We start from the raw sequence: 27782 nt of genomic DNA, 5'->3' as shown, positions 1-27782 counted from the left end.
CCCCATACGTAGAAATGTCACTTAGGCAGAGCCAGGATGCAAGCTCCTTAGGCAAAGGGACTGATTTTAAGACAGTGACCTGTGTGTGTGTAAAGAATATATGTAATATTGATATGCTATTTATTATACCATAACTCTAATATAATAATCATACATAACTTTATGGGTATATGTATTTATATTGATAGATACATATAGATATGTGATTGTTTTAATATCTGCTCTTTTTCCAGAACCAGACATGTGCTGGGGCAGTATATGGTGTTGAACAGCTAGTAACCGCACTTTCTTGGATGTTTTTGAATTTTGTCATTCCAAAGTTTCAAAGATTACAAAAGACAAACTTCTTTGAACTCTCATTTTTATTTGTTCATAGTTCATGTTTATTTGTTCATAATTATTGATCTGGCAACTGTTTAATTTCATAAGGATTAAGATTCTAAGAGATTGTTGGTACATAATAATTAACTAATACTTGTGAAATATCTTTGAATTGAAATTCTTTCCAATGTAGAGTTCACAAGTTATAAAACAAGCATGGGAGTTTTACTTTGCCTTAGCAGTGGAAGTGAATTGTCTTGGTTGTTATTTTCATTTTTCTCATATTTAATATAGTGGATAAAATAGCTACCTGTTTCATGGGTTGATTATAAAATAATTACAAAGTCCTTCATGAGTTTCACAGACTCTACAAAAAAGATTTTTTTTTGAAATTTGGAAAAGCAATTTATTTTGTTTTAAAATACCTTAAAATCCTGCTTTAGGGCTGGGGCTATACCTCAGTTTGTAGAGTGCTTGACTTACATGCACAACACCCTGGGTTCAATCCCCAGCATCACCACACACACACACACACACACACACACACACACACACACACACACACAAAATAACCAAAACAAACCAAAACCAAAAAAAAAAAACACAGAAAATCTACTTTAAAAATTCTATATACTTTATTTAAAAATCTAATAGTAGCATTGCAGAAGACTGTTTCTAAATTAGGAAAATTAGGTAGCCACATGCAGACAAATGAAACTAGACCCTCCATGTCACCAGTTACACATAGCAACTCAGAATGGCTTAAAGACTTAAATATAGGCAAGTGCAGTGGTGTACACCTTTAATGCCAGTGGCTTAGGAGGCTGAAGCAGGAGGATTGTAAATTCAAGGGCATGCTTCAGCAACTTAGCGAGGCCCTAAGCAACCTAGCAAGACTCTCAAAATAAAAAATAAAAAGGACCAGGGACTATTGTTATGTTTAACTAAAAAGAACAAATAAAATAAAGGGCTGAAGATGTGGCTTAGTGGTTAAGTGCCCTTGGGTCAATCCCTGGAAAGAAAGAAAAGAAAAGAAAAGAAAAGAAGAGGAAAGAAAAGAAAAGAAAAGAAAAGAAAGAAAGGAAGGAAGGAAGGAGGGAGGGAGGAAGACTCATATGTAAGCCCTTAGTTTTCTAATCTAATTAAATAAAACAGGGCAATTGCTTTAGGACATAGTACTGGGCAAAGAATTTTGGATATGACCCTAAGTGCACAGGCAACAAAAATAAAAACTTACAAATGGATTACATTGAAGTAAAAAGCTTCTGTGTAGCAGAGGAAACAATCAACAGAGCAGTAGATGATATCTATAAGCTATACATCTGACAAGTGGTTAAAATCCAGAATAAAGAACTCAAAATATAGCAAAAATAAACCAAAACCAAAACCAAAACAAACAAACCAAAAAAATAACTCAATTAAAAAGTGGGCTAAATATTTGAATAGACATTTCTCAAAAGAAGATATACAAGTTACTACCAGATATATGAAGAAAAACCTCAATATCATTAATCATCAGGCAAATATAAATGAAAACCACACCTCACCCCAGTTAAAAAGGTCATTATCCAAAAGGGAAAAAATAGCAAATACTAATAAAGATGTGGAGAAAGAAGAACTGTTAGAACACTGTTGGTAGAAATGTAAATTAGTACAGCCATGTGAAAGCAGTATGGAGGTTCTTCAATAAACTAAAAATGGATGACAGAATCCAGTCATTTCATTATTGGGTATAGCCCCAAAGGAAACACAAACAACATGTCAAAAAGATATCTGCACTCTCATGTTTATAGCAGTACTATTTACAAGAGCCAGGGTATGGAATCAACGTCCATCAATGGATGCATGCATTATATATATGCACATATACATATACATACACACTATTCAACCATAAAAGCATGGAATCCTGCCATTTTCAACAGCATGGATGAACCTGAAGGAATGTTAAGTGAAATAAGTCAGGCACAGAAAGGCAAACATGGGATGATCTCACTAGTAAGTGAAATCTAAAAAAACTGAGCTCGTAGAAGTCAATTAGAACCAGGTGCAGTGGTGCACACCTGTAATCCCAGTGGCTCCGGAGGCGGAGGAAGGAGAATCCCAAGTTCAAAGCTAGCCTCAGCAAAAATGAAGCACTAAGCAACTCAGTGAAACCCTGTCCCTAAATAAAATACAAAATAGGACTGGGGGTGTGGCTCAGTGGTCAAACACTGATGAGTTCAATCCCCAGTACCCCTCCCCCACAAAATTGAAGTCCATAAGAGTTACCAGGGACTGGGGAGAATAAAAGGAAAGAGGCATGGGGAGAAGTCAGTCATTGGGTACAGTGTTTTAGTCTGGTAGGAGGAATAAGTTCGGGTGTTCTATGGCACAGAGAGGTGAATATAATTAACAATAAAGCATTATGCATCTCAATATTGTTAGAGAAAATTTGAACATGCTCACCATAAATCGATGATACAACTTTAAGGTATAGATCTGCTGAGTTGATCACTACCCAATGTATACAAAATGAATCAAAACATCACACTGTAACTCAAAAATATATAAAAATATGTGTTAAAATATTTCCTTTACAGAAGTGGTATGAAGAGTGGCATTTTGACTTTATTTCATTTAGCTCCTGATCTAATCTATATCATGTTTTTATCTGTGGAATCTGGACATGGTGGTCTTTCTAGAGGATGGCATTTTGATGTGGTGAGGTCCCCAATCCTTGGTGTCCTGTATGGGGCTCTGTGTGTTCATGGCCAATTCTGGGGTCTTCTTCCTTTTTGGGCTGCTTCTTAAATTATAATTGGCAGATATGATGTGTCAGCAATCCTTCTAGTTCAAATGGTCTTTCTTTGTGTATCTTGGCCAAAACATTGCTATTACAATATGACTTGTTTGTTTGGTACTGGGGATTGAACCAAAGGCTTCTTTCATCCTGACAAGAACTTTACCACTAAACTATAGACTCAATATTTTAAAAAATACTTATTTTAAGACAGGATATCTTGCTAAATTGCCCAGGTTGGCCTCAGACTAGCAATCCTCTTGCATCAGCCTCTGGAGTAGCTGGGATTACAGGTATATACCACTGCAGGGGACACAAAGTGATTTTTGAAGATTAAATGATCCAATCAGATGGAAAATGTCTGGTGCAGAAGACCCACTGAAAGCCACTTTAATTTTATGGTGTTGATTATACGCTTATTATATATTGAAGTAGCAGTGCTGTGAAATCAAGCTACTCAAACCTTTCAAAAACATATTTTGGATTAATAGATGATTGATGTTTGGTAACAGTATAGAAACTTCTAGAATATTGCCCATAGTACATAACTTTGTAGTTTTCATCCCTGTTATTTTGAATTTCATTTTAGATATACAGAATTCTCTTTTACTCTTCGTATTTATTTGGTCTATAGTGAGCATTGAGCGGAAAGTGCACACTATACATTCTTTGAAATATACTGGATCCTTAACATTTCCAAAAAATTCATGTTAATGAAAAACAGCATATTTAAAGAAATTCTGTGAGTCTTAAAGCTTTTTTCATATCTGCAAGTTTCTAGACACTTTTAAATATTTGCAGGGTTGAATAACTGCAGTCTATTTCTTCCCCAGGGAAGAGCAGGCAATGCAGGCTAGGACTACAGGACCCTGACGGGAATGGATATTCAAGGAAGCTGAGGAGGCGTACAGCCAGGGGGCTTTCCTCTGTTGTGTTCAGGCAGTTTCTTTCCATTACAGGGTAGATTCCCATCAATTGTCTATTTTACCCTGGTATCTTCTGGTAAAAGTCACTGAGAGAATGTTTGTTTCTTCTGCTTGTATGAGGATGACTTTAACAGAAGGGATATATATATATATATATATTTTTTTTTTTTGCCTTGTGGTACTGGGGATTGAGCCCAGCCCTCTAAGCTCCAGGCCCGTCCCTTTTAAAGTTTATTTTGAGACAGGGGCTTGCTAAGTTGCCCAGGTGGACCTAGAACTTGTGATCCTCCTGCCTCAGCCTCTGAATTATCTGGGATAATTGGTGTATCCTACTGTGCCTGGTGGGATATTCTTATAAATCTTTTGTCAGTTTCATAGGCTGAAGCCAGCCCTTTGAAAATCTGATAGTTTTCAACTTTAATTGTTTTAGTTGGAATGACAGTTAAAATGGGAATTTATCAGTACTTAGTGTCTTATGTTTGTTCTCATTTCTATCAGCAGGCCAATGTGTACTGAAGATAAACAACACTTACCGAAAGTTCAAAGGGCACACAAGTTTGGTGACAAGAACCCACTATATTAATAGAATCACTGGAGTCTAAGCTTCCAGTTGCATTTACGCAGCTTACCAATGGCTCTCTTCATTGTCTTGGTGGTTTTCCTTTCTTGTTTGATTCTTTTTTCTCTGTGGAATCGAAGGCATGCCAAAGGGAAGCTCCCACCTGGCCCCACTCCTCTTCCAATCATTGGAAATATTCTACAGTTAAATATTAAGAATATTGACAAATCCTTAAGCACTGTAAGTATGACTGATTCTCTTTCAGGTGTTTGCAACGAGTGAATAACATAGCCTTAGAGGTAAATAAAATATGGTCTTGGGTGCCATGTTTTAAAGGAAGTATCCACTGGCTACCTGGATATGATTTTTTGAATGTATATAACTAGAAGAAAATGGCATCTATGAGGTGACTGTTGAAATTGTCAAAAGCAGGAATTCTCTATCTTTACTGTGACCTAGGTCTCTATTTTAGTATTTATTCTTTGATGAGCTCTAATGGGAACAAAACTGTTTTCAGTTTTAGCAAAATCTACTGACTTACAGAGCTCCAACACTAAATTTTCCTGAAGCACATATTAACTTGAAGTCAAGGAAGTGACTAAGGGTTCAGGAATTTTGACAATTCCTATAACATTTACCAACTTAAGAAATCAACCACTTCTCTGCTCCAATTTACATAGTAGTACCTCTCCAAAGGAATTATCTGAAACCTATGTTTCCCCAGAGATAGCTCAGTTGCTGTAGCACTGCCCTAGAAGCTCCTTCTTCCTGTGCCTTGGGTTCTGGATCAAGATTGTGTCAGCATCTGGTTTACCCATTTGTTAATTCACGGCTTCAGGCAGGTCTTAAGATTTCTCTGAGGTTTGAGCTCCATTTTCTTAAGATGTAAATAATAATGATTTTGCATGGGTTATCTGAGTATATCATACATTCAGCAATAATTAATGACTATTTTGCATTAGGCACCATTGTAGATGAATACAGGGAATTTTTAATGGTAAATGAAAATTTTAAAAGAGTGGCATTATAGAATTTGCAGTCTGGAGAGTAAGCAGATACTATGACTAGTTTGCCAAGTTTTCCTGTATTAGTAAAATGTACAGATCTTTGGTGCTAAAAGGATGATATTGAGAATGAATAACAAGGATGATTATCAGTGTAAACATGTATACATGGGGCAATTTGGAGGAACTTTTTTAAACAGTAAGAGAAATAAATAATTTTATTATAAGTATAGTCAGGAAGGTTGAAATTGATGCAATTCTAGGTTTGGCAGAAAATGTTTATTAAGTCATATAAACAGATGCATAATATAGTCTCTGTCATATAATTGGAGCTGAATAATAACAATAGCAATCTTACTAATAATATCATAATAAGTACCATTTAAATGTATTTTCTTATTAAATTAATGGTTCTAAAAGTTGAATTCCTTCATAATTCCTTTATAATGGTACTAATGAGACTGTACAAATAAAAATATTTCTTTCAGTTCTTTACATTTAAGTATTGAAATTCTCACTTTTCTGCATTTCCTGCTTCTTTTCCAGCTAGCAAAAGATTATGGCCCTGTATTTACTGTGCACTTTGGCATGAAGCCCACTGTGGTATTATATGGATATGAAGTTGTAAAGGAAGCTCTGATTGATCGGGCAGAGGAGTTTTCTGGCAGAGGCAGTTACCCAGTGATTGACCACATTTTGCAAGGACTAGGTATGATTGTTTTTTGGGGGAATGTCCTTGGGTTGATAAGTTGCAAGAATCCAAACAGGTGAAGAAATTGAGAAATTAGAAGCACTTGAAAAAATTTTATGAAACACACATTTCATAATTCTAAACGAAGCCTATGAATAAATTGTTTTAAAGGTTTATTAAATTTTGAATCAACATATATCAATTGTTCATATTAATGGGGTTTGGTGTGGTATTTCAAAATATGCATACAATCTGGACTGATGAAATCCATCCTTCTTTTATCCACCCTCCTCTGCTCCTTCCTGACCTCTAAAAATCTCTAATAAATAAATTTTCTCTAAGGTATGTTAACTCATTTCCAAAATCTATGAATGTGACATAATGTCCACATGAAACATTAAATTCAGTGAAAGTAAACCATCTGACCACTAATGCTCTATGAATTTGTGCTTAAGACGCTTTTAATTTAATTATGGCCAGTTGATATTACGAGCAAGCGACTGAAAGAGAACAGGGGAGGTAATGACTGTAGCATTCTATTCACCAAATATTTTGCTTCTTGGACTGAAGCATGGATCTATGAGGCTCTGTTAGAAGCCTGGTGAGTATTCATGGAATCATTGCGGGTTTGGACTATTTCCAGACCTGCTTTAATCTTTTATTCTTCTAAAAAACCTAAGAAGTATTCAAATCCAATAGAATACAAAGAATAAAGCACAGATATACTCTGATAAAAGGATCAAGGAGAAATGCATAGGGATTATACATTGGATTGAAATTATAAAAGCTTTTTTAAAAACTTAAGGACAGATGCTCCTTGATTTATGATGTGGTTATATCCGTATAAACCCATCTAAGCTGAAAATATTCTAAGTCAGAATACATTTTGTACACTAACATCGTAGTCTAGCATCAGCCATTTACCTCCATGGTTGCAAGGCTGACTGGGAGCCCTGGCCGACTGGGGCTGCTAAGGATCAGCACTGCATGTCAATAGCCTGAGAAAAATTAAAGATTCAAAATTTGAAGTGTGATTTCTACTGAATATGTGTCCATTTTGCACTATTATAAAGTAAAAAAAAAAATCAGAGATTAAAACACTGTTAAATTGGGGACTGTCTATAGTTGACTTGTCCAGTTTGGGAGCTGACTTTAAATTATTCAGCTTTCTGGTGGATCACTGGGTTCTGGAACACACAGATAAATGATCCTTTTCCTCTCTACATTGTGTGATAAGAGCTTCCTATGCAAATTGCCTATAATTTTGTTCCCCTTCCCCTTCTCCTCTGTATCTTGTCTTGAGTTTAGAAGTCTGAGTTTGAACTTACTGATGCTAAGACCACATTATGTGGAAGAGATTAAACAAGTAGAAGTGGGTATTAGGATTCGAAGAGCTATCTGTCCATGACTATTTCCTTTATGTGAGGAATAGATTATCAGGAGATTCCTTCAAATGCAGAAGAGTTGTCTCACATTCTCTTGAGAATTGCCACCTCTTGATGATTCTCCTAAAATTCACTTACAATCATAAAAGTCATGCCTGAAGAGTCCTATGTTTTGGGCTCACTGTGATTTATTAACTGTGTGATCATAACAGCAAGCATTTTATTCCCATAATCATCAACATTCTTTCCAGTATAATGGGGACAGAACACTGATTCACAGAATTGTTCTGAGATTTTGAGGAGCTGATGGGTGAGGAAGAGCTTAATAATATGTAAGATCAAGTGTCCTGACAGTAAAATGCTAGGTTAGGTGAAGAGAGGTGGCAGGTGAGGTGGGGCTTAATGGGAATTTCTGAAGCTGCCACCACTATATTTACATTCCTGGTTATGTGTCAGTGTCATTTCCTGAGATGAGTGAGATGAGTACTCGGGTAGAACTCAAGACCATGGAGGATATTCATCTGTGCTCTTTTTCTTTGTGTCTTGATAGGAATTGCTTTCAGCAATGGTGACATATGGAAGCAAACTCGGCGTTTCTCCCTCACCGTTTTGCGGAATATGGGGATGGGGAAGAAAACCATTGAAGACCGAATTAAAGAAGAAGCCTTGTGTCTGATAGACGAATTAATAAAAACCAATGGTGTGTATAATTATTTGTATAATCAACAGTAATAGGGTAGATAATTGCTATTACAAGTAGAATTTTAGATAAGGATATGGAGTATCAAGTAAACCAGAAATTTACTTTTTGCTCAGGTGACAGTAGTAAGAAGTGGAGTGGTGAGGGGCATAGCCACTTTTAGGACAGGTTGACAGGTCTTTAATATCATTACCCTTTGGCTTTCAATGTCAAGCAACATTCATCTCTTTGGTAGTGGAAGTAGAAAAGACCAAGGAAAACAGTAAATAACATTTAGGTCAGGCATGGATGTGTCACAGAAAATTTCTTCCTATTCCATGGGCTCTATCTTAGTAACAAACAGGGTTACACCTAATTGTGAGATAAACTGGAAAATGTGATTAATTATGTCCAGAGGAAGAAGACGAGAACATGCATTTTGGGAATTAACTAGCAGTCTTGGCCATACTAACTTTAAATCTAAGTAACTTTTCTAGTAACTTCTTAAGAAACATTACAGAGTCCACCCAATTCTTCCAATGTGCATGGTGCGATTTGTCTCATATGGAAGAGTGTAGGATAGAAGGGGGAAGCAGCCACTGTACAAAACTCTGTGTATGGATGTGTGTATGCACCTACAGGCCTGGAGGACAGGGGAAAGGAGGAGAAAGAGTGGGCAGGAGATCAGGCAGTAAGGGGAAAGGTCAGGATCATAAGGCATAGGTTGTTTTAGAACCTTATTATTTAAATATTTTAAAGCACATTATTAAATTAATAATAGTTTTTTCCTATGGTGAATCGCTGTTGTGTTTATTTATATAAATCTAGTTTCATTCTTAGAATAAATTTTTGGAAATGGATTAAGAGTGCCAATGAACATTGTTTGATACCTATTATGCAGGAAGGAAAGGAATGAGAATAGGGGCATATACTGTGCATATTGTTCTGTAAACTTATTTTTAGATATAATATATGGAGTTGATAGTCTCATATATTTGATTTTAAAGTACTCTCAAGAACATTAACTGAATTCTCTTATTTCCGATGTACCATAATTTAATTAGCCAGTCTTCTACTTTTGGTCAGATGAGTTATTGCTGGTCTTTGGTGCTATTAATCCAAAAAAAAATGAAATTTATACAAAACATTGCAGATCTTTGACTATTTCCTTAGAATAAAAATTTGGAAATAGAATTAGCAAAGTAATTTGGCTTTTAATCCATATTAAATAGGAATTGACTTTTTTTGTACTTCATTTGGATTTCCTTTCTTTGTTTTTTATGCTACTGGGAATGGAGTGCAGGGGTGCTTTGTCACTGAGCTACATCCCTAGCCCATTTTACTCTTTTGTTTTGAGATTGGGTCTCCTTAAGTTGCATGAACTGGCCTTGAACTTGTGATTCTCCTTCTTCAGCCTCTGGAGTAGCTGAGATTTACAGGCAGGTACCACCATGTCTGGACTTACTTTGTATTTCAAATAGAATTTACATTGATGGGTTCCACTTTCCCATGGTGACCGTGACCTTCTCTCAGCTTTCACTGGCATTCTGCCTCATTCCACCTACTCTTGGGGACCTCAGACTCTTGGGGACACCCATTTCAACATTGGATGTTGCTAACTGTTGGAAATGTCTTCCATAGATTGAGAAAAAAAAGTGTGTCCTTGAAACTTCTTCTTTTCAATTGAGCTAATTGTTTCCTTCTGGAGTTATAGGGCTGTGGTTGTCACTGCACAGAGGCAGGGTGCAGACTAATGCTGTCACACAGGCTGACAGGATATGAAAGTTTTATTATTCATGTCATGGTGCTTTCTGGGAAGGCAGTAATTCCCAAGCAGGTATGAAAATGGTGTGAGAAAGAAGGTATCACTGACCTTATCACTTGAGGGTTTCATGGTGTTTTGGAGCTGTGGCCAGGATGGGGTCTCTGTGCACGGCAGGGCTTGCATGGATAAATTTCCTGCTTGTGCCAATGGAGTGAGCACTTGGGGTTTTTAATCCGCTTGTCTAGATGTGGGTAGAAGATGAAGACAAAGGAATAAAGCTATCAAACATTTAAAAAAAAAAAAGGAGATTGCTGGGTGTGTTGGTGCATGTCTGTAATCCCAGTGGCTCAAAAGGCTGAGACAGGAGGATTGGAAGTTCAAGGTCAACCTCAGCAATTTAGCAAGGCCCTATGCAACTTAGTGAGACCCTGTCTCAAAATAAAAAATAAAAAGTGCTGGGTATGTGGCTCAGTGGTTAAGCACCCCTGGCTGAATTCCTTAGTACAAAAAAAGAAAAAAAAAGAAGTTGTACTCTTTATTATGTAGGAAACTACATAATTATAGTGGATTTTTTCAAATATCTGAGTATGACTGCGTTTATTTCTTATTACTCTCTCTTCTATAAGAAAATTATACCTGGATTTCCAAGGAGTGTTGTGTTAAATACAATTTCAAGTTCCCTTACTCTTTTTTTTTTTAGTTGTAGATGGACATAATACCGTGTTTTATTTATTTCTTTTATTGTGGTGCTGAGGATCAAACCCAATACCTCACATGTGCTAGGCAAGTGCTCTACCACTGAGCCACAACCCCAGCCCTGCCTCCTCTCTCCTCTTTCTTATTACTCTTTACTCTTTATTATTTGGTTGCTGAGTTTTCTACAGGCAGCATGAGAAAGTGTCTACATGAAATGATTTTCATGCATTTTCCTTTTTGTGAGTTAGAACATTTGGAAAATAATGAAAGGAGTTGGATACTTGGGAATAGAAATTAAACAATCTGTAGCTTATTAGTCACTTTTGTTTGGGGAGAAACAATGAATTGATTTTTAGGCATGTGGAGTTTGTAGTGATGATGGTCTATCTAGGAAGTTCACCCTTCCAAGTTATTTTAAATAATACTTTTAAGATTTATATGAGAATTGTGTACTAACTTCTAGTTTCCATTGTTTTTAGGATCTCCATGTGATCCTACCTTCCTTCTGACCTGTGTTCCCTGCAATGTGATAGCCTCTGTCATTTTCCTGAATCGTTTTGACTATGGTGATAAGAAATTTCATTCCTTGATTCACTATTTTCACGAAAATTTCCGACTTGTAAGCACTCCCTGGATACAGGTAAGATCCAGTTCTACTTGAATGTGAAATTATCATTGGACCCAAGTCCATCTGCTCACTGCTTAAAAGCCAATACTTGGGAGAAAAGAGTTGATGGGAAGGAAATCTGATGTATTCAAGGGATACCACCCTGAGAAGATGGAGGTGGGAGGCTGTGATACCTTAAAAATGAAGTTCATCATAGAGAACTCTGGTGCAAAAAGACTTTCCTGAGCAGGAGAGGGGATTGTAGACTTGAAGGCTACATGCTGAGTCACACATGCAGGTTCATTAACCATCTCCCTCCCTTGGGGGTGTTTTCCTTTCTCTATTACTGGAACATCTTTGTGATAATAACCAACTTGCATCTCCTAGGCCAGTCCTTAGAATTCTTTAGGCAGACACTTTATTTTCCCTCAAGTTAAATGATATTCCACTTTTATTTAAAGAGCTGGATTAGCAAATCTTTAGCCCATGCATTGATGTTATCTGAAGACCATCAGATGTTCCAGATTCTGAAAAACTAAAGAAAGAGAACTGATTAGAAGGTCTTGGAACCTGAATTTTTCTTATTCCTTTTTCTTGCAATAGTTGCCTCCAGCATTTCAGTCACTTAAAGATGGTTTTGTTTAGAAATCATAATGCTGGGCAAGGGAATAGATAAAGAACGACTTTTCAAGGGACAGTTTTCAAGACAGGGTGAAATATGACAAAATGATGTAGCCATTATTGCTGTTACAATTCCCCTTTAGTCAATCATTCAATCATTAAGACACTGAACAGGGGAGAAGAGCAAAAGGCAACTTTCACAGAACAGTTTTAATCTGTTAAGTGGCTTCAGTTTGGGAACCATCGGGTAGTGGGAGATGAATGATATCACCTCCAGAATTGACAATTTTTAAAGTTGATTATAAGTATGTGGAGCGAGAGTGTTGATTTAGGTTTTCCTTCAGTTACAAAATAATTTTCTATCTAATTTATTGCCCATACCTACCTCATCCCTCTGCCCTATTTCAAAATGGCTAAAATGATGTTTATAAAGCTATTATTTGTAACCTATTTGTGAGATATAAAGTTAGTTTAATGGTTCAGATGAAATTTATAACATGAAGTAAAGTAGAACAGAAAGAAAAATACAGTATTAGAGTCATTCATTTTAGAAAATTCGTTTGAGAAACTTTTTTTAAAAAAAATCTATAAGTCTAGAGCTTGATGATGTAAAATGTATTTCTTACTATGTCAAAAAATTCTAGTAGATTGTGTTGTACAGTCATTAGCAACTGAAATTCTGTGTGGATTCATAAGGTCATCATGTGCTCTATCTGGGAAAAATCTCAGAGAACAAGTAGCCTACCCCTTCATTTAGCACCCAGAGGTATTAAGCATTTCTGAAAGAGGCTTTGGCAAGACAACCAGTGAGCTACATCTGAAATCTAAATTTCTTTACATTTGTTAACCACAGACATTTTATTTGTGTCCTCTCCTTTAAATTCCATGTATGTTTTAGTGCAGGAAGTGGGTCTTACTCATTTGTATTCAGCACGTAGCAAAGTGGGTGACATCTAATAAGGGATTATAAATGTTTCTTGAGTTAATGAAGGATTTTTTTTCCTCTTTCAGCTCTATAATTCTTTCCCTAGTTTACATTATTTCCCAGGAAGTCATAATGAGTTCTTTAAAAACATTGCTAACCAAAAAAAGTTTATTATTGAGAAAGTAAAAGAGCATCAAGAATCTCTGGACATCAATAACCCTCAGGACTTTATTGACTATTTCCTGATTAAAATGGAAAAGGTATAATGTGACTCTGTCTTTATATCTCATGCTTGTGGGTAATGTCACTCAAAGATGAGCTTTGTTTTTCCATTGCTTGTGCCACCTTCTGTTACTGCAAATCATTGAGTGTCTTGCGATATTTTAAAATTCTCAGTGGTGAAATGGCATGAAAAGAGTATTTACCATGATAAAGGCTGTTCTTTATTTGGGGATGAATTGATACACATATACAGTCACACGTTCAAGACTGATGATAATGACACTGTTCATGAAATAACCTCCATGAGCCAGGGGTAGTGGTGCATGCCTGAAATTCTAGCAGTTTGGGAGGCTGAGGCAGGAGGCTCACAAGTTCAAGTCAGCCTCAGCATCTTAGTGAGGCCCTCAGCAATTTATCAAGATCCTGTCTCACACTAAAAAATACAAAAGGCTTTTGGTGCACCTCAATGGTAAAACACCATTGGGTTTAATCCCCAGTACCAAAAAACAAAACAAAAACAAACAAACAAGAAATCATCCATGAATGGAAGGCCTAACAATTAGTTGAACACAGGAATAGATAGAAATCTGGGGAGGCTTACCTTTGGAGAGATTGCAGGAGACTTCACAGTTGAGGTAGGTTTTGAGGAAACTCTGGCTTAGATTAACAGGGAGGGTAAAATAGTTCGAAGGAATGATAATTGTAGTGGTTAAGTGTGTGGAAATTTTGAGGAGGTAAATTTAACTTGATTTTAACTGAGGAATGGTGGTGGGTGTGATGACTGGTGAAATTGAGAATAGTGATGAAGTTGGGGAGTGTGTATCACTGGAGGTCTGAAGGGTAGATTTCGACATGATGAACCAGACAGTGGACGCTAGAACTGACAGGGAGTAGCAGTGGATGACATAATAAAAATTATGTTTGCAAGACATTACGGGGTAACTGATTTACTCTAGTGGGTGAGAAAGTGAGGACTTAGAAGTTTGTAACTGGTTTTATTTTAACAGTTTAAAGGAATTCTAATATTCTTCTTACTTCCCCTTCAGCTATAGCATTAATGTCTGCCTTAATTTACCAAATACTTATGTTATATTGAATTATTTTATTTTACCTGGAAGATATTTTATTTACCAAGAAACTATCACACATCATTTCTAGGAAAAACATAACAAACAGTCTGACTTTACCATGGAAAACCTGATCTTCACCATCTGGGATCTGTTTAGTGCAGGAACAGAGACAACAAGCACCACAATGAAATATGGACTCTTGCTCCTGTTGAAGCATCCTGAGGTCTCAGGTATGAGCACAGATGACAGGCAGATTGAAGTCCAGGTAGGTGTTAGCAGACAACACTGCTAACTGTTCCACCCTTTACCTGCATAGATAATGTACTAGAGATACTTTCATCATTTGTTCTTTTACCTACCACTGGATGGATTCCATTGAAATTAGATCACTGGAAAAAGAATGAAATGTTTAAACAACACAGATCAGAAGGGCCATGGTTGTTATTCTTGCTATGTTGCAGAATCCTTGATTTGGTTTGGGACAGATGCAGTAACATTTGTCAAAGGATCTGGACATCCTATAAGTAGTTTCTGACCACTTTATATGACCCCTTTGTTCTAGATAAAACTCCAACTCCCAAACCGAAGAGATAGCCTCTTTCTTTCTCTGCAAAAATCTTTTTTGATGTGTCTTCCATGTCCAGATAAATATACCTTTGTCAAAAGATATTTATACTCAAATGCATTAACAATGTAGGGATTTGCTCAAGAAACTTACAATATTTCTCAATCAGAAAGGCTAACTCTCCAACTAAAAAATAATTGTACCCCAATTTAAAAAACCCTTTCTTTGCCGTTTTAGAAAAATAAAAATTTCCTCACAAACATAACTTCTCTTGCAAATGCACCTTTTTCATTTTCCCACCTCTTTTTTGTTGTATCCTCATCTAGGAGGACATTTCCTTCATTGCTATATCATGACTTTGATCTCATGCATTGCAACACATTCCTTAGAAATAAACCTCATGAGACTTACCTCCATGATATCAGCACTTTGTTTTAGGTCCTTCTACCCTCCCATTTTTTATAAGGAAAATAAAAGCAAAACCTTAGTCTTCCTTTACTAGTGTGCATTGTGAGATATGGTGCTCCTGTGTTTCTTTCACATGACATATACTCTCTCAAAACCTATGCAAAACCTATGCCAAATATGAGCAGAAACAGTATGTGTTATTTTACAAACCTTTAAATCTTGTGTGTACTTCACAAGATGTTATTGTGTCATGTTTCCCCATCACTTCCATTTGGATTTCTTTTGCATCATGTTTGTAGGTGTTTTCCTTTCCTTTCTTCCCATCACAACTCTTACTGTGCCATTCTATGCCATTCTGATTTTATAAGTAGTTCCTGACCAATATATATGACCCCTTTCTTCTAGATAAAACTTCAGCCCCTAAATCAAAAAGTGAAATTCCTTGTCTGAAATTCTTTTTTTCTTCTTTACAGCTACCAAAGTTCAGAATTTTCACATGCTCCATTACAAAGTTGCATTCTCCAGGTGGTAGATAAATGTAACCTGACCAAAGTGGTAACATGGCATTGATACTTTGGAAAATGGGTTTAGACTCTAATAGTGGTGGCTTAACATTCTGATTGTACTTGTGAGCAGCTGTGTAACCTCAGCTTCCTCACTACCTATCCATGTTCCGGGTCTCTTATCTGTTTCACAGGGATGATATGGGAAAGACCACATATTACCTGGGTGTCTTTAGGAAATACACTTACTTCTCTGGCCAGGTTTCTTTCTAGACTAAACAAAATAATACCCAAGACACAGTGCTATTTTGAGGAATTACACTGTAATGAATTGTGCAGTATGTCTGTCATATATTACATTCTAAATAAATGTTAATTTTCTTCCTGTTCCCTTGTGCTTAATCAACCAAATATCTTATTCTGTTCTTCTCTTTATTAAGCATTTACTGCACCGAGTACTTCTTAACCTCTTGGAATTTACAATAATATTTATAATAAAAGCTGGCACATACAAAGTGGTAAACTACATGGTTTTTAATGACTTTTTAAGATTCCAGATCTTTGAATCTACACAAAATAGAAAATCTGGTTTGAAAGCTGAACTTTGTTGGACAATTATGTTTTATATGTGTATATATTTAGGTAATTAATTGACATCTAATTTCCCCAGGAAGTTAAAACTTCTATTTTTCCCTTATGGAGGTAATGATCCATAATTTCCCTATCTTCCACCACAATGATTAAGAAATCAAATAAAAGTTATTTCACATCTTTGTCATTTCATATAAATTACCATTTCTTCCTCTCCAGCTAAAGTCCAGGAAGAGATTGATCGAGTGATTGGAAGAGACCGCAGCCCCTGCATGCAGGACAGGAGCCGCATGCCCTACACGGATGCTGTGCTGCATGAGATCCAGAGGTACATTAACCTCCTTCCCATCAACCTGCCTCATAACGTGATTCAGGACGTTAAGTTCAGAGAATACATTTTTCCAAAGGTAAGAGATAATTAATCTGCGCTTCTCCTTAAGAACCTTAGGCTGTCAATGATTCCAATGTGAATTTCCTAAACTTCTAAGGGAACTCAGGCATTTCACCCTCTGTCCATGTGCTCCTTTCTTTCTTGTTTGTTGACACATTTTCTAAATAGAATAATGGTAGCAACCTCAGTATACTGATAGCTCCACCCTCTGCCTGGTTGTTAGTGCAATCTGCTTCCTTGCTCTCCCAGGTATGTTTTATTATTCTTGCCAATTAACCCATGTCTTATAATCCCATCTCCCTCCCTCCCTCCCTGCTTTCTGATTCACTTATTTATAAAGAGCTTGATCCAATAATCTCCTTCCTCCTCCCTGACTTGAACTATTGAACCCAGTCTGCCAGAGAAGACTCTGCAACCCAGCAGGTTGGTCTTATGATCACGAACCCACAATACATGGGTATAATATTCACCAATTCTGAATGTGTCTCAAAGGTACTCAGAAACCCTGTTTTATAACTTTACTCATCTTGGGTCACCAGGTGCCACAATGACTCTTTTAACCTTGAACTTTCCTCAACACCCCAACTCTCTACCAGCTCCTTTATTCCAGGTGACTTGGTCTTCCACCTGACAGAGGAAATCAGAGCACTGGGAGGAAGTCCCTCAATTCCCTTCCTCTAGATACACACACTTAGCTGCATCCACACAATTCTCTTTCATGTCTGTCACTGTGAAAGAAATCCCCTTTTATCTAAAGTAAACCCTTTTAAACTGCTGCATAGCCCCTTTCTCCTTACTTTTTAAAAAGATCTTCCTTAAATAATAATTTCTTCTTGCCTCTTCTTTTTTTTTCTTTTCTTTTTTCTTTTTTTTTTTTTTTTTTTTTGGATGGGGGTGCTGGGGATTGAACCTATGGCCTTGTGCATGTGAGGCAAGCACTCTACCAACTGAGGTTTAGCCCCAGCCCCTTCTTGCTTAATCTTCATCTTTTCCCTCTCTTCTGGCTCCTTTCTATCAGCAGTTGAACATACTCACATCTCTTACATCTTAAGAAAGGTCTATCCTTAAACTCTAATCCCTTTTGCTCAAACTTTTCTCAACCATTTCCTCAAATTCAAAATTCCCAGAAAAAGTGGTTCGTTCTAGCCAAGTAAACATTTCCCAATTGATCATTTATTCATCAACCCACTGAAAATTGTCTTCCGTTCTAGTGATGCTGTGTTCATCCAGGTCATAGATGGCTGCCATGTTATTAAATTTAGCAATTTAATAACAGGCTTGATTTTGCTTGGCTTATGGCAGTGCCTATATTCTTCTGGATGTGTCACATTGTGATCCACCCACTTTCCACAACAGTGGCACAATCTCTATTTCTCATGCTAAGTATTTATTTTCAATATTCTTTATCTTGTAGAATGTTGAATAACATTTGTTGAATTCTAAATGCTGAAGACAAAGAATGACATCGTTTTGTCTGCCTGAAAATGTCTTTATATTAGCTGTTAATCTGTAATTTTGTGGGGCAGGAAGGTGATTTATTTTTCCCCAGATGTTGGAGTTTGGCAAACAAGTGTCTTAATTTGAGAGTGACCCCGAGATTCTGTAGAGTTCACATATAGAATTTAGGGCTCTTCTTGTCTGTCCCTCTCTTTTCTGGGATTCAGCCCCTTTCTTTTCAGCTTCTGTGTGGACAGCATAGCTGAAGCATGTCACTAGTTCTTCAAGACAGTGAGACTGATTATTATAGTCACCCAATACCCCCCCCCCACCGTGCTTGCCCTAGAGGTAAAACCAGTTCCTTTGCATTTGGGATCACCCCACAAAATATGTAGGTATGTGCATTTGTATCAGAGATTATCTGATAGGATTCTCTCAACTTTTCCCTATTCACATTTCTTTAACTTTGCTGACTTATTCTTTTGCAGTCTCCTTGATATTAACACTATCCAATAAATTTTAATTTCTGCTCTTTTCAACTTTATAATTTTTATTTACTTATTATTGTTTCTTTATAGAACTTAATAGCATATCTACTTTTATATAGGGATATAATAGCTACTATTTATTTCTTTATAATTATTCTTTAAATACTTGGGCACATTCATAATATCCATCTATTTAGATGTTCTTGTGTGATAATTCCAGGATATCATGGGGTCTTTTTTTATTGACATTTTTCTTTATGGGTTACATTTCGATATCAAAATACTGTGAAAACTTATCATTATCATCATGGTAATAAAATCTCTCTCCTTGAGCACTTTCACATGTGGCAGTATGTATGTAAAAAGTTTTTTGGGCTGGAGGTGTAGCTCAGTGGCAGAGTTCTCACTTCCATTAGCAGGACTCTAAGTTCAATGTCCTCCCTAACGTCAATTATAATCGACTATGGTGGGTTGTTTGCATTTTACTAGTGATGGAAATGTAGTACTGAAATGTTAGACAACTTACATGTGGTAACATAACTTCATTAGATAGAGGCAAAGATTCCATTGACTCTGAAAAATAAACTGAATGTAGAAGTTGGAAATTCTCTCTCCTTTCTAAAAGAATATGCCGCAATTCAATTAAAAGAACATACCAACAGGAGGACATCTGTTTTAGTCAGCTGTTTTGCTCTTCTGAGAAAAGACCTGACAAGAACAATTTTAGAGGAGGAAAAGTTTATTTGGGGACTCATGGTTTCAGAGGTCTCAGTCTATATATGGTCGACTTTATTGCTCTTTGCCCGAGGTGAGGCAGAACATTAAGGCAGAAGGGTGTGATGGAGGAGGGCATCTCGGGAAGTGACAGGAAGCAGAGAGTGAGATTAAGATCAGCAGATCAGGGAAAAATACATATTCCAGCAGCATTCCCTCAATGACCCTCCTCCTTCAGCCATACCTGACCTGCCTAGTTACCACCCAGTTAATCCATGTACTGATTAGGTTAATGTTCTCATAACCCACTCATTTCACCTGTATACTTTCTTGCATTGCTTTACATGTGAACTTTTGTGGTGCCTCATATGGAAACCATCACAGCATCCTTGCCAGTTTCTCATCTTGATGGGAAATTAAATGTTTTTCAAGAATATGGACATTCAAGCTACTGAGGTTCGAAGAAGACTTCAAGTCAGTTCTCAAGAAAATAACCAGGGTTTTCAGTGACATCAGCTTTGTTAGACAATATTGCAATTTATTTGTCCAGAGCAATGTACTTCAGGGAGTTTCCTTGACCTTCTGCACAGGAAATGCTGTGTCAGACTACATCCTGCTGAGGATGGCCTTGCAGGCAGTGGACAGGGCCCTGGACCAGGCATTACATGGTTAAGACCTGTTGGGCTTGGCTTCATTTGTTATGTGACATGGAGCAAATAAATTCTCCTTTTTGTGCCTCCCACTCCCCTGCCTCATCTACAAGATCTATAAGAAGTTTAGGTGAGGGATTTCTAATTGTTTTCAAGTTCCATGATTCATTTATAAACTAATTCATGTGTTTCTCTTTCTGAAAGGGCACAGAAATAATGGTGTCTCTGACCTCTCTTCTGTATGATGAAAAAGAGTTTCCCAACCCACAGAAGTTTGACCCTGGCCACTTTCTGGATGAAAGTGGCAACTTTAAGAAGAGTGACCACTTCATGGCTTTCTCAGCAGGCAAGCAAGCTCTGTGTTCATGTGTGCATCAGGGGTCAAGTGAGGAGAAGGGAGCCTTCTCTGTCTCTGGCCTGCACGAATTGCCATTTCTATGAGGCCAGAGGCATGTTCAGGTTGTTAGGTTTTTCTCATTGGGTTGGAGGCTCTGCCCATTGATTCTGCTTTCTGACCCTGCAGAGATTCTGAAGAGCTCCTAGAAGTCCAGTTCTACCAAGAATTTTCTCAGTTACCTTGAGAAGTCAGTTTAATCAATAACATTACTGAGCACCTTATGTGTAGCAATCCCACACTGAGATCCAAGGGTATGAAAGTGAATAAGAAACAGATCTTCCCTCCAAGAGAGAGGAAGATTAATTCACAGGCAATGAAGCTGCAGTGTGACCAATGCTATGCTAGAGGCTGCTGCGAGAGCATAGTGAGATGAGCTCTTGACTGGTCTTTTTGAGGGAGGGGAAGAGCATTTAGAGGGCAAGGGAAATTTTTTTTTCAGGAAATAACATTTGAGTATTTTGCTTAATTTGTAAGGGTCTTTGTAGGAAACAGGTGGCAAACACTCAAAAATGTTAGTTGAAGGGTCTAATGAGGAGGCTGTTTTGGGAGGTGTGCACAGGACAAGGGAAGTGGCCAAATGTGCTATTAGGGACTAGCATCAGCAAGAAGATGTTTCCATCCCAGGTTGGAAGGTGCAAGGGAAGGAAGGTGTCCCTGGAAACTAAATATACATTTAGCCAAGATACAGTGGATGCTTAAACTGCAAATGCATGTATTGGTAGATGAATAAATACAGTCACTGCCAGAAGTCGGAAGTGGGAGAGTGGGACTGAAGCACTAAGTACTCTAAGCTCTTTAACACCCAGTTGTACGAATTCTAAGGAATTGGGTCCTGGCTTAATACTGTCCCTAGAAGCCAGTTTCCAGGAAACAGATAGACATAAGGAAAGGAAGAAAGGGAAGAAGAGAAACCAGGTTTGTGGATGAATAGAAGCCAAGCATTAATTATTCATTGATTAATATATTCATTAATTCTGTATTATTTAAGTCTCCTCGTGTGATAACTCAGAAATAGAATTAATAATTGATTTGTGTGTCATTTTTAGGAAAAAGAGTTTGTGTTGGAGAGGGCCTGGCCCGCATGGAACTGTTTTTAATCCTGACCAGCATTTTACAGCATTTTACCTTGAAACCTCTGATTGATCCAAAAGACATTGACACCACCCCAAGTACAATTGGGCTAGGCTCTGTACCACCCTCCTATGAACTCTGTTTCATTCCAGTCTGAAGAAGGGAAGGTTGCCAAATTTCTGAAAGAAACCCTACAGCCTCATCTGAACAAGTCCCCCACCCCCCCAACGGCTTGTGTGTCAATCATTCTGTATGCCCTAACAGGAGGAATACCATCCATGAGCTCTGTGTCTTCTAATTTTCCCCACCCTTCAAAATTCAGTTCAAACTTCCTGCATAAGAGAAACCTCACTGTTGAAAATCTAATAAAATTCTTGTTGTAATACAGTTCCGAGATGATAAGCTAGAGTGCATCTTCAGTGTATACCAAATAGAAAGAAACTTATAAATTAAAGTTTATTTTAGTAAAAATTAACAATAAGAAATTATTCTATGATTTAAAAAATATTTAAAAGAAAATACAGAATTTATGCATCTCTCACTTCTATGTAACTCTCTAGGGGAATGATTTCTTCACAGTTTGTTCAATATGCTTTTGTCTTTTCCATGGTAATTAAATTATAATTATGTGTGTACATGTACATGTGTGTGTTGTACATGTTTATTCATGTATGTACAGGTATATGTATGTGTATGCATACAGGGAGGAAACATGGAAAGATCGTTTCAGTCAGAGGGAACAAATAACATGAAGTAAAATCTGAATTTGCCAGTTTGTCCAAGGATACCTTTTCTTTTTCCCTCTAATGGTTAAACACTACCCTCTCATGCACATGGACAAATAGACCTAGACAAATTAAGGCAAATGAGAAGGGAATATGTATATTTGGTGATATTGAACACACAGAGGAATTCTTACATATGTGTATGTTTAAGGTAGCTAGGATTTGGAGATGACATTTATATACTGTTATAGATATTTTTACAGGCAGTATGAATAAATGTAACTCATAATGTCACATTATTTGGATATTCCATAATTGCCAAAATTATTTCCCTATTCAAATCTATATAGTTATGTGATATTTAGATTATTTTTGAACTGTTAATGTAAAAATGCTATGTGCACATATACTTTTATTCCTGTACTTCATCAGGGTGGTTTCTGAGATAGTAAATGGCTGCACAATAGTGTATATGAGCTTTTACTTCAGAGATGGTGAAACATAGTGCATTAAATATTATATAAGTGTTTACTTTTCTATTATGCATGTACCTAAGGACTATGTTGTTGTAAATCATGAGGATCTAATCCTTTGGTAGATTTAGTAATTTTTGGTTTCCTTTCATGAATTTTTTGTAGTAGAAAATTCTATCATCTGAAAATAATATTTCATTGCAATGATCAGAAATTTCTAGAAATAATGTCTTTATCTATGTTTCTGTATTTCTGTCCACGTCTTGTTCCCTCAGTGACAACACGTACACATGCATACAAACACATACACACGTATGTAAATTAACATTTTTTTTGACAAATGTAAAGCTTTGTAGGAATAAGATAACAGAGTGATTGGAATAGCTACATGGGGGAAATCTGATATTTTATGTGATTTTACCCTGGAAGTGATTGTGGATTTGAAATCAGGATGTAAAAGCTGGAAATGTTGACTGTAAAATGTCACATAGGAAATTTAGAACTTGAAAGGAATTTTTGGCAGATTCTCAGGGATACAAGAAAAAAATGGAGTTTAGATAACATCAAATAGGAAAGATAAATATCTTGACTTCAGTTGAATCCTGAAGGTTAGTATGAAAGTCAATATCTAATATTAAGTGTAGGCCTAAAGTTCAAGAGTCTTAACACCAGAGTTCTGGTTTAAATAATGGTAATCACTGACTACATTGATCCACTCTTAAACATGCTTCTTAAACACATACTCTTGACTAAACAAAAGTAAAGTCATCCTGAGCCTCAGATTATCATGACATTATTTGATGTACAATGTGAAGCAATATTTGAAGAACTCCAGACAAACATGTGATCGTGTTATATCTGATATGAGGCATAGACATCTTCTGTAGTTTCAGTTTTTGAAGATTTTTGTTCATCAGATCAACCCAAATTTTCTATATCTGTATATTTATAAATTGATTGTGAAATTAATAATTTTCTAATTCAGTACCACTTTCAAACATTTTTTTTAAATCTGGTGATCAAAGAGACTTATGTTTAATTATTGTTTTCATGGATAAGAATACAGAATGGAAATACTGCATTACAACAGACTCCCATGAAGAGTACTTGCATCCCCAGTTTGCTCCCAGCCAACAAGGATCTCACCACCTAAGGGAAGACTCAGACCTCTGACCCTTCTTTCAAAGATGGAGTTTCTGGGTTGGGTGCGGTGGTACACACCTGTAATGCCAGAGGTTGGTGAGGCTGAGGCAGGAGGATAGTGAGCTCAAAGCCATCCTCAGCAAATGTGAGGCACCAAAGAACTCAGTGAAACCATGTCTCTAAATAAAATAGAAACTAGGGCTGGGGATGTGGTTCAGTGGTTGAGTGTCCCTGAGTTCAGTCCCCAGAACCTCCCCCCACAAAAAAAGAGTTTCTGTTCTCCAGTCACACTGAACCCTCACCATGCTCTAGTGCTCTAGGCATGGATATTCTACTCCAGCTGAATACCATGTTCCTCATGAGGATTCTCCCATTACCACCACGAAAGGAAATGTGGACATGGAAGGAGACACATGTGATTTCATGGAGAACACAGTTCTGCATGATGGGGCAATAAAAGCATGTGTGTGTGTGCATAATATGTGCACATGCAGATGTGTGAGAGGTTGAGTTGAGGTAGTAGGCATGTCTGTATGAGAGGGAGTGAGGGAGGGTGAGAGGAAGAGAGGGAGGGAGGATTAAGCTCATTTAAAAAAACTTCCTTGGAATTTGAGGTCCCTTTAAGTTATAATTAATATTTTCTTCCCCTGATTCCTGCTCTGATGTTTTGGTGATTTCTCTTCTTTTTCTTTTACAACTTAAGAAATAATTTTCCCTAGATGTAGAAAAGGCCTTTTCTTTCATTTCTTTATTTCACTAGAAGAGTCTAGATAATTATCATCAACTCAACTCTAAACCCTCTGAATTGTGAAAATCCACAGTGACACAATCAAATCCATTACATAGTCTACTGATGCATCATCTACCAGTTTTATCTTTTGGAGAGCAGTGGAGCAGAGGAAGGGAATTGAGGTTGGAAAGAGGAGGAGGGATGGGAAAAGAGAAGAACTGAATGAAATTGAGCAAATTATGGCCTGTAGATATATGACTATGTCATAGTGAATTTCACGTTTCTGTATATCTATAAAGCACTAATTAAGAAAAAAACTATGAATTAATAGGAGGAAGACCCACCTGCAGAGTAGAAGAAGGGGAACTGGGGAGGGGGGATGGGAGGGAAAGGGGAAGTACTTGGGAACTGAAGTGGAGCAAATTACATTCGATGCATGATTATGTTAAAATGAACCCCAATATTAATGCATTATGAAAGCATAAAAAATCATGTGACTTAAAAAATAATAATAGAAAGCTCTCCAAGCTTCTGAAGGCTCATATAGGTCTGGAGGCCTGGAGCTCAGCTCTCCTCTTATGAGCCCAGCCTTTTAGTTTGTCTGAGGTTTTCCCTTGGTCTTCTTCTTGGACTTCCTTTGTGTGTATTCAGCTTCTCTTTTGTCTTAATTTGCTCTTTTTGGCAGAACACATACCCACAACCGCCCAAAAAAAGGTGCATGGGAGATGTCATGGTTAATTCCGGGTGTCCTCTTGGCTGGATTAAGGGAAACCCAGGTACCTGGTAAGGCACGATTTCTGGGTATGTCTGTGAGGGTGTTTTCAGAAGGAAGGGCCATTTGAGTCAGTGAACTTAATAAGAACGATTTCCCCTCGACCAACATGCATGGGCACCACCCCATAGGCTGAGGGTTTGGAGACAACAGAAAAGCAGAGGAAAGGCAAATTCCTGTTGACCTTCTCATTTCGAGCAGGAACACCTTCTCCTGCCCTTGGACAATAGAACTCCAGGTCTTCCAGACATGGATTTTTAGACTTGCATCAGTTATCCTCAATTTCATAGGTGTTTGATCTCAGATGGAATATCACTCCATCAGCTCTGTCAGTGCTCATGTCTTTGGACTTGGACTGAGTTACAGCACCTGTGTCCTTGGTTCTCCAGACTGCATATGTTCTACTGTGGGACTTCTCAGTTTCCATAGTCATTTGAAAGAGACAGTTCCTGTAATAAGTACCTTTCTATTATCTATCTATCATCATTTTGGTTATCTCTGAAAAACAGGAAATCAATTTTATGATATGTCATTATTTAGCTAAGAGTTGTCTGGACATAGGTTTCTGGGTTGTAATTAGTTTTTCTTATAGTCCTTAAGCCTTATCTTTAGTGAATTCTAGTGTGCTGTACACCTTTTGGAAAGTTGTAGTTCCTCCTGAATCTTGATCCTTCATATGAAATGTGCTTTTTTTTTTCCTTTTGAAATCTGGAAATATCTTCTTTCTTTATTTAACATTAACAAAGATTAAATGTATATCAATTGTCTTCCAATAACCCTTTAAGATAAAGGGCCCAATAAAAGTTAAAAGCAATTGATTAGAAATCTATATTTTCTAGCCAGTTGGTTCAGGCTCACCTCCTGTCTTTGCCTATGTGATTTTGAATAAGATACTTAACAAAGCCTTGTCTCAGTCATTTGGATAGTAATTGGATATAATAATAATGTCATAGGCTGAATATATGATTCTTGAAACCCATGAATTTTTTTTTAACTTTATAAGATCTGCCAAGCATACAGCTCGGGCTTCATGAAAGAAGGTTCAGTTCATAAGAAATTGCTAGTGAGTTTTAAATTAAAGAGACAGACTCTCATTACCTTTAATACCAGCTCTGAGATGGCTTCTCCTAGCTCCCACCTCCAACCACCTAATGGAGTGGCGAGGTTTACAGAAGAGACTAGCGAGAGAGGGAGAGCATGCCAGGGAGTGGGCTTTTATTGGGGAACAAAAAATTCCAGGGAAAATCCCATCCAATGAAGGTTAAGGAGGGCAGCATCCCAAGTCAAGGATGACAATTGGGTCTTCAGGTCAGTGGCCAGGCATGCCTCTGCACAGACAAGCCCTCGGACCTGGGAAAGGGTGGGGAAGGCTCAGACACAGCTGTGTTTAAGCGCCTCTCACCCAGCCAGGGAGGTAACTCCAATCACGTGGGAGGATGGCCTCCCACAATAAGATAAAACTGACATTGCAGATGTGATTATTTTTATTTACCAATTAAGAGGATTAAAAAGGATCATGAGATGGACAGATTCTACTGAATGATCCAGCTGGATCTAATAAATATAATCCCAAGATCTTTATAAAAGAAAGATAACAGGATATGAGGAAGGAGCAGATATGATGACTGAGGTTGGATTGACATGAAAAAGGGGATCCTGGCAGCCTCTGAAAGTTGAATAAGATAAAAAAAATGGATTCTGCCTTGGAGTCTCCAAAAGGAACCATCCCAGCTGACAGAATCTTCTTATCCCAGGGGAGATAACATTAGATCTTTGATCCCCGAAACTATAAGATTTCTAATTTGTATTGAGTTAGTTGTTATATTTGTGGAAATTTGTTAGGGTAGTAATGATGACTAGTAAGTAAATAAAAAAAAAAAGGAAAAAAAGAAAGCAAGAAAGAAAAGGAGCAGAGTGCCAAAAGCAGGGTGAGAGGAATCAGAAGTTAAATGATGGGAAGGTGCTGGTGAAGGGAAGATTATAAATTTTAGAGTTGGCAGCATTGAGAAATTGACCTTCCATCAGGACTTAAGGCTGCCTGTTGTTCTACACTTTTATAAACAATTAATTAATATATTTTCATTTACCAATTAAGAGGATTAAAAAGGAAAACAATGTAATTTTCATTTGCACTTTTAATTTTCCTCTATTTCTTATGTTTTTAAGTTGACATGTAGTTCCCATACGTGTTTATGGGATAATTGTGATACATGTATACATGGAAGGAGGATTAAATCAGGCTAATTAATGTGGCCATTTTCTCAAATACTTGACCTTTCTTTGTGGGGAGGACATTTAATACCTCTTCTTTTAGTAATTTTAAAATATGCAGCCCATAATTGTTACATGTAATCACTGTGTTCTTTATTAGATTATTAGAACTCACTTCTCTTGTCTACCCCAATCTTTGTACCTTTAACTGGCTTCTCTTTCCCCATCCACTTTCACTGTCATCCCTTCCCGAGTTCTGG

At 37.2% G+C, this 27782-nt stretch overlaps 1 protein-coding gene across 2 annotated transcripts; it reads left to right on the top strand.

Moving 5' to 3' along the window:
* The first annotated feature begins 4658 nt into the window (after positions 1-4658).
* Positions 4659-22118, top strand: LOC144254821 (cytochrome P450 2C21-like). Of its 2 annotated transcripts, XM_077798390.1 has the most exons (9): positions 4659-4828; positions 6139-6301; positions 8219-8368; positions 11288-11448; positions 13048-13221; positions 14342-14483; positions 16540-16727; positions 20205-20346; positions 21444-22118. In XM_077798390.1, exons 1-9 carry the CDS (start codon positions 4661-4663, stop codon positions 21623-21625), a joined length of 1470 nt encoding a protein of 489 aa, XP_077654516.1. In that variant the 5' UTR covers positions 4659-4660; the 3' UTR covers positions 21626-22118. The 2 variants fall into 2 exon arrangements, with proteins under 2 accessions (XP_077654516.1, XP_077654517.1); XM_077798391.1 differs by lacking the exon at positions 13048-13221.
* The last annotated feature ends 5664 nt before the right edge of the window (positions 22119-27782 follow it).

This window comes from Urocitellus parryii, chromosome 5, assembly GCF_045843805.1.
Source record: "Urocitellus parryii isolate mUroPar1 chromosome 5, mUroPar1.hap1, whole genome shotgun sequence".
NCBI classification, from domain to species: Eukaryota; Metazoa; Chordata; class Mammalia; order Rodentia; family Sciuridae; genus Urocitellus; species Urocitellus parryii.
This window is presented reverse-complemented; position numbering and strand designations above follow the sequence as displayed.

What these genes read in the sequence shown, in the direction of transcription:
- LOC144254821 (XM_077798390.1), top strand. Translation starts at nt 4,661, where the DNA reads ATGGCTCTCTTCATTGTCTTGGTGGTTTTCCTTTCTTGTTTGATTCTT. An exon ending in CGAATTAATAAAAACCAATG is followed by an intron (nt 8,369 to 11,287) that starts GTGTGTATAATT and finishes CATTGTTTTTAG; the next exon opens with GATCTCCATGTGATCCTACC. An exon ending in GAAGCATCCTGAGGTCTCAG is followed by an intron (nt 14,484 to 16,539) that starts GTATGAGCACAG and finishes CTTCCTCTCCAG; the next exon opens with CTAAAGTCCAGGAAGAGATT.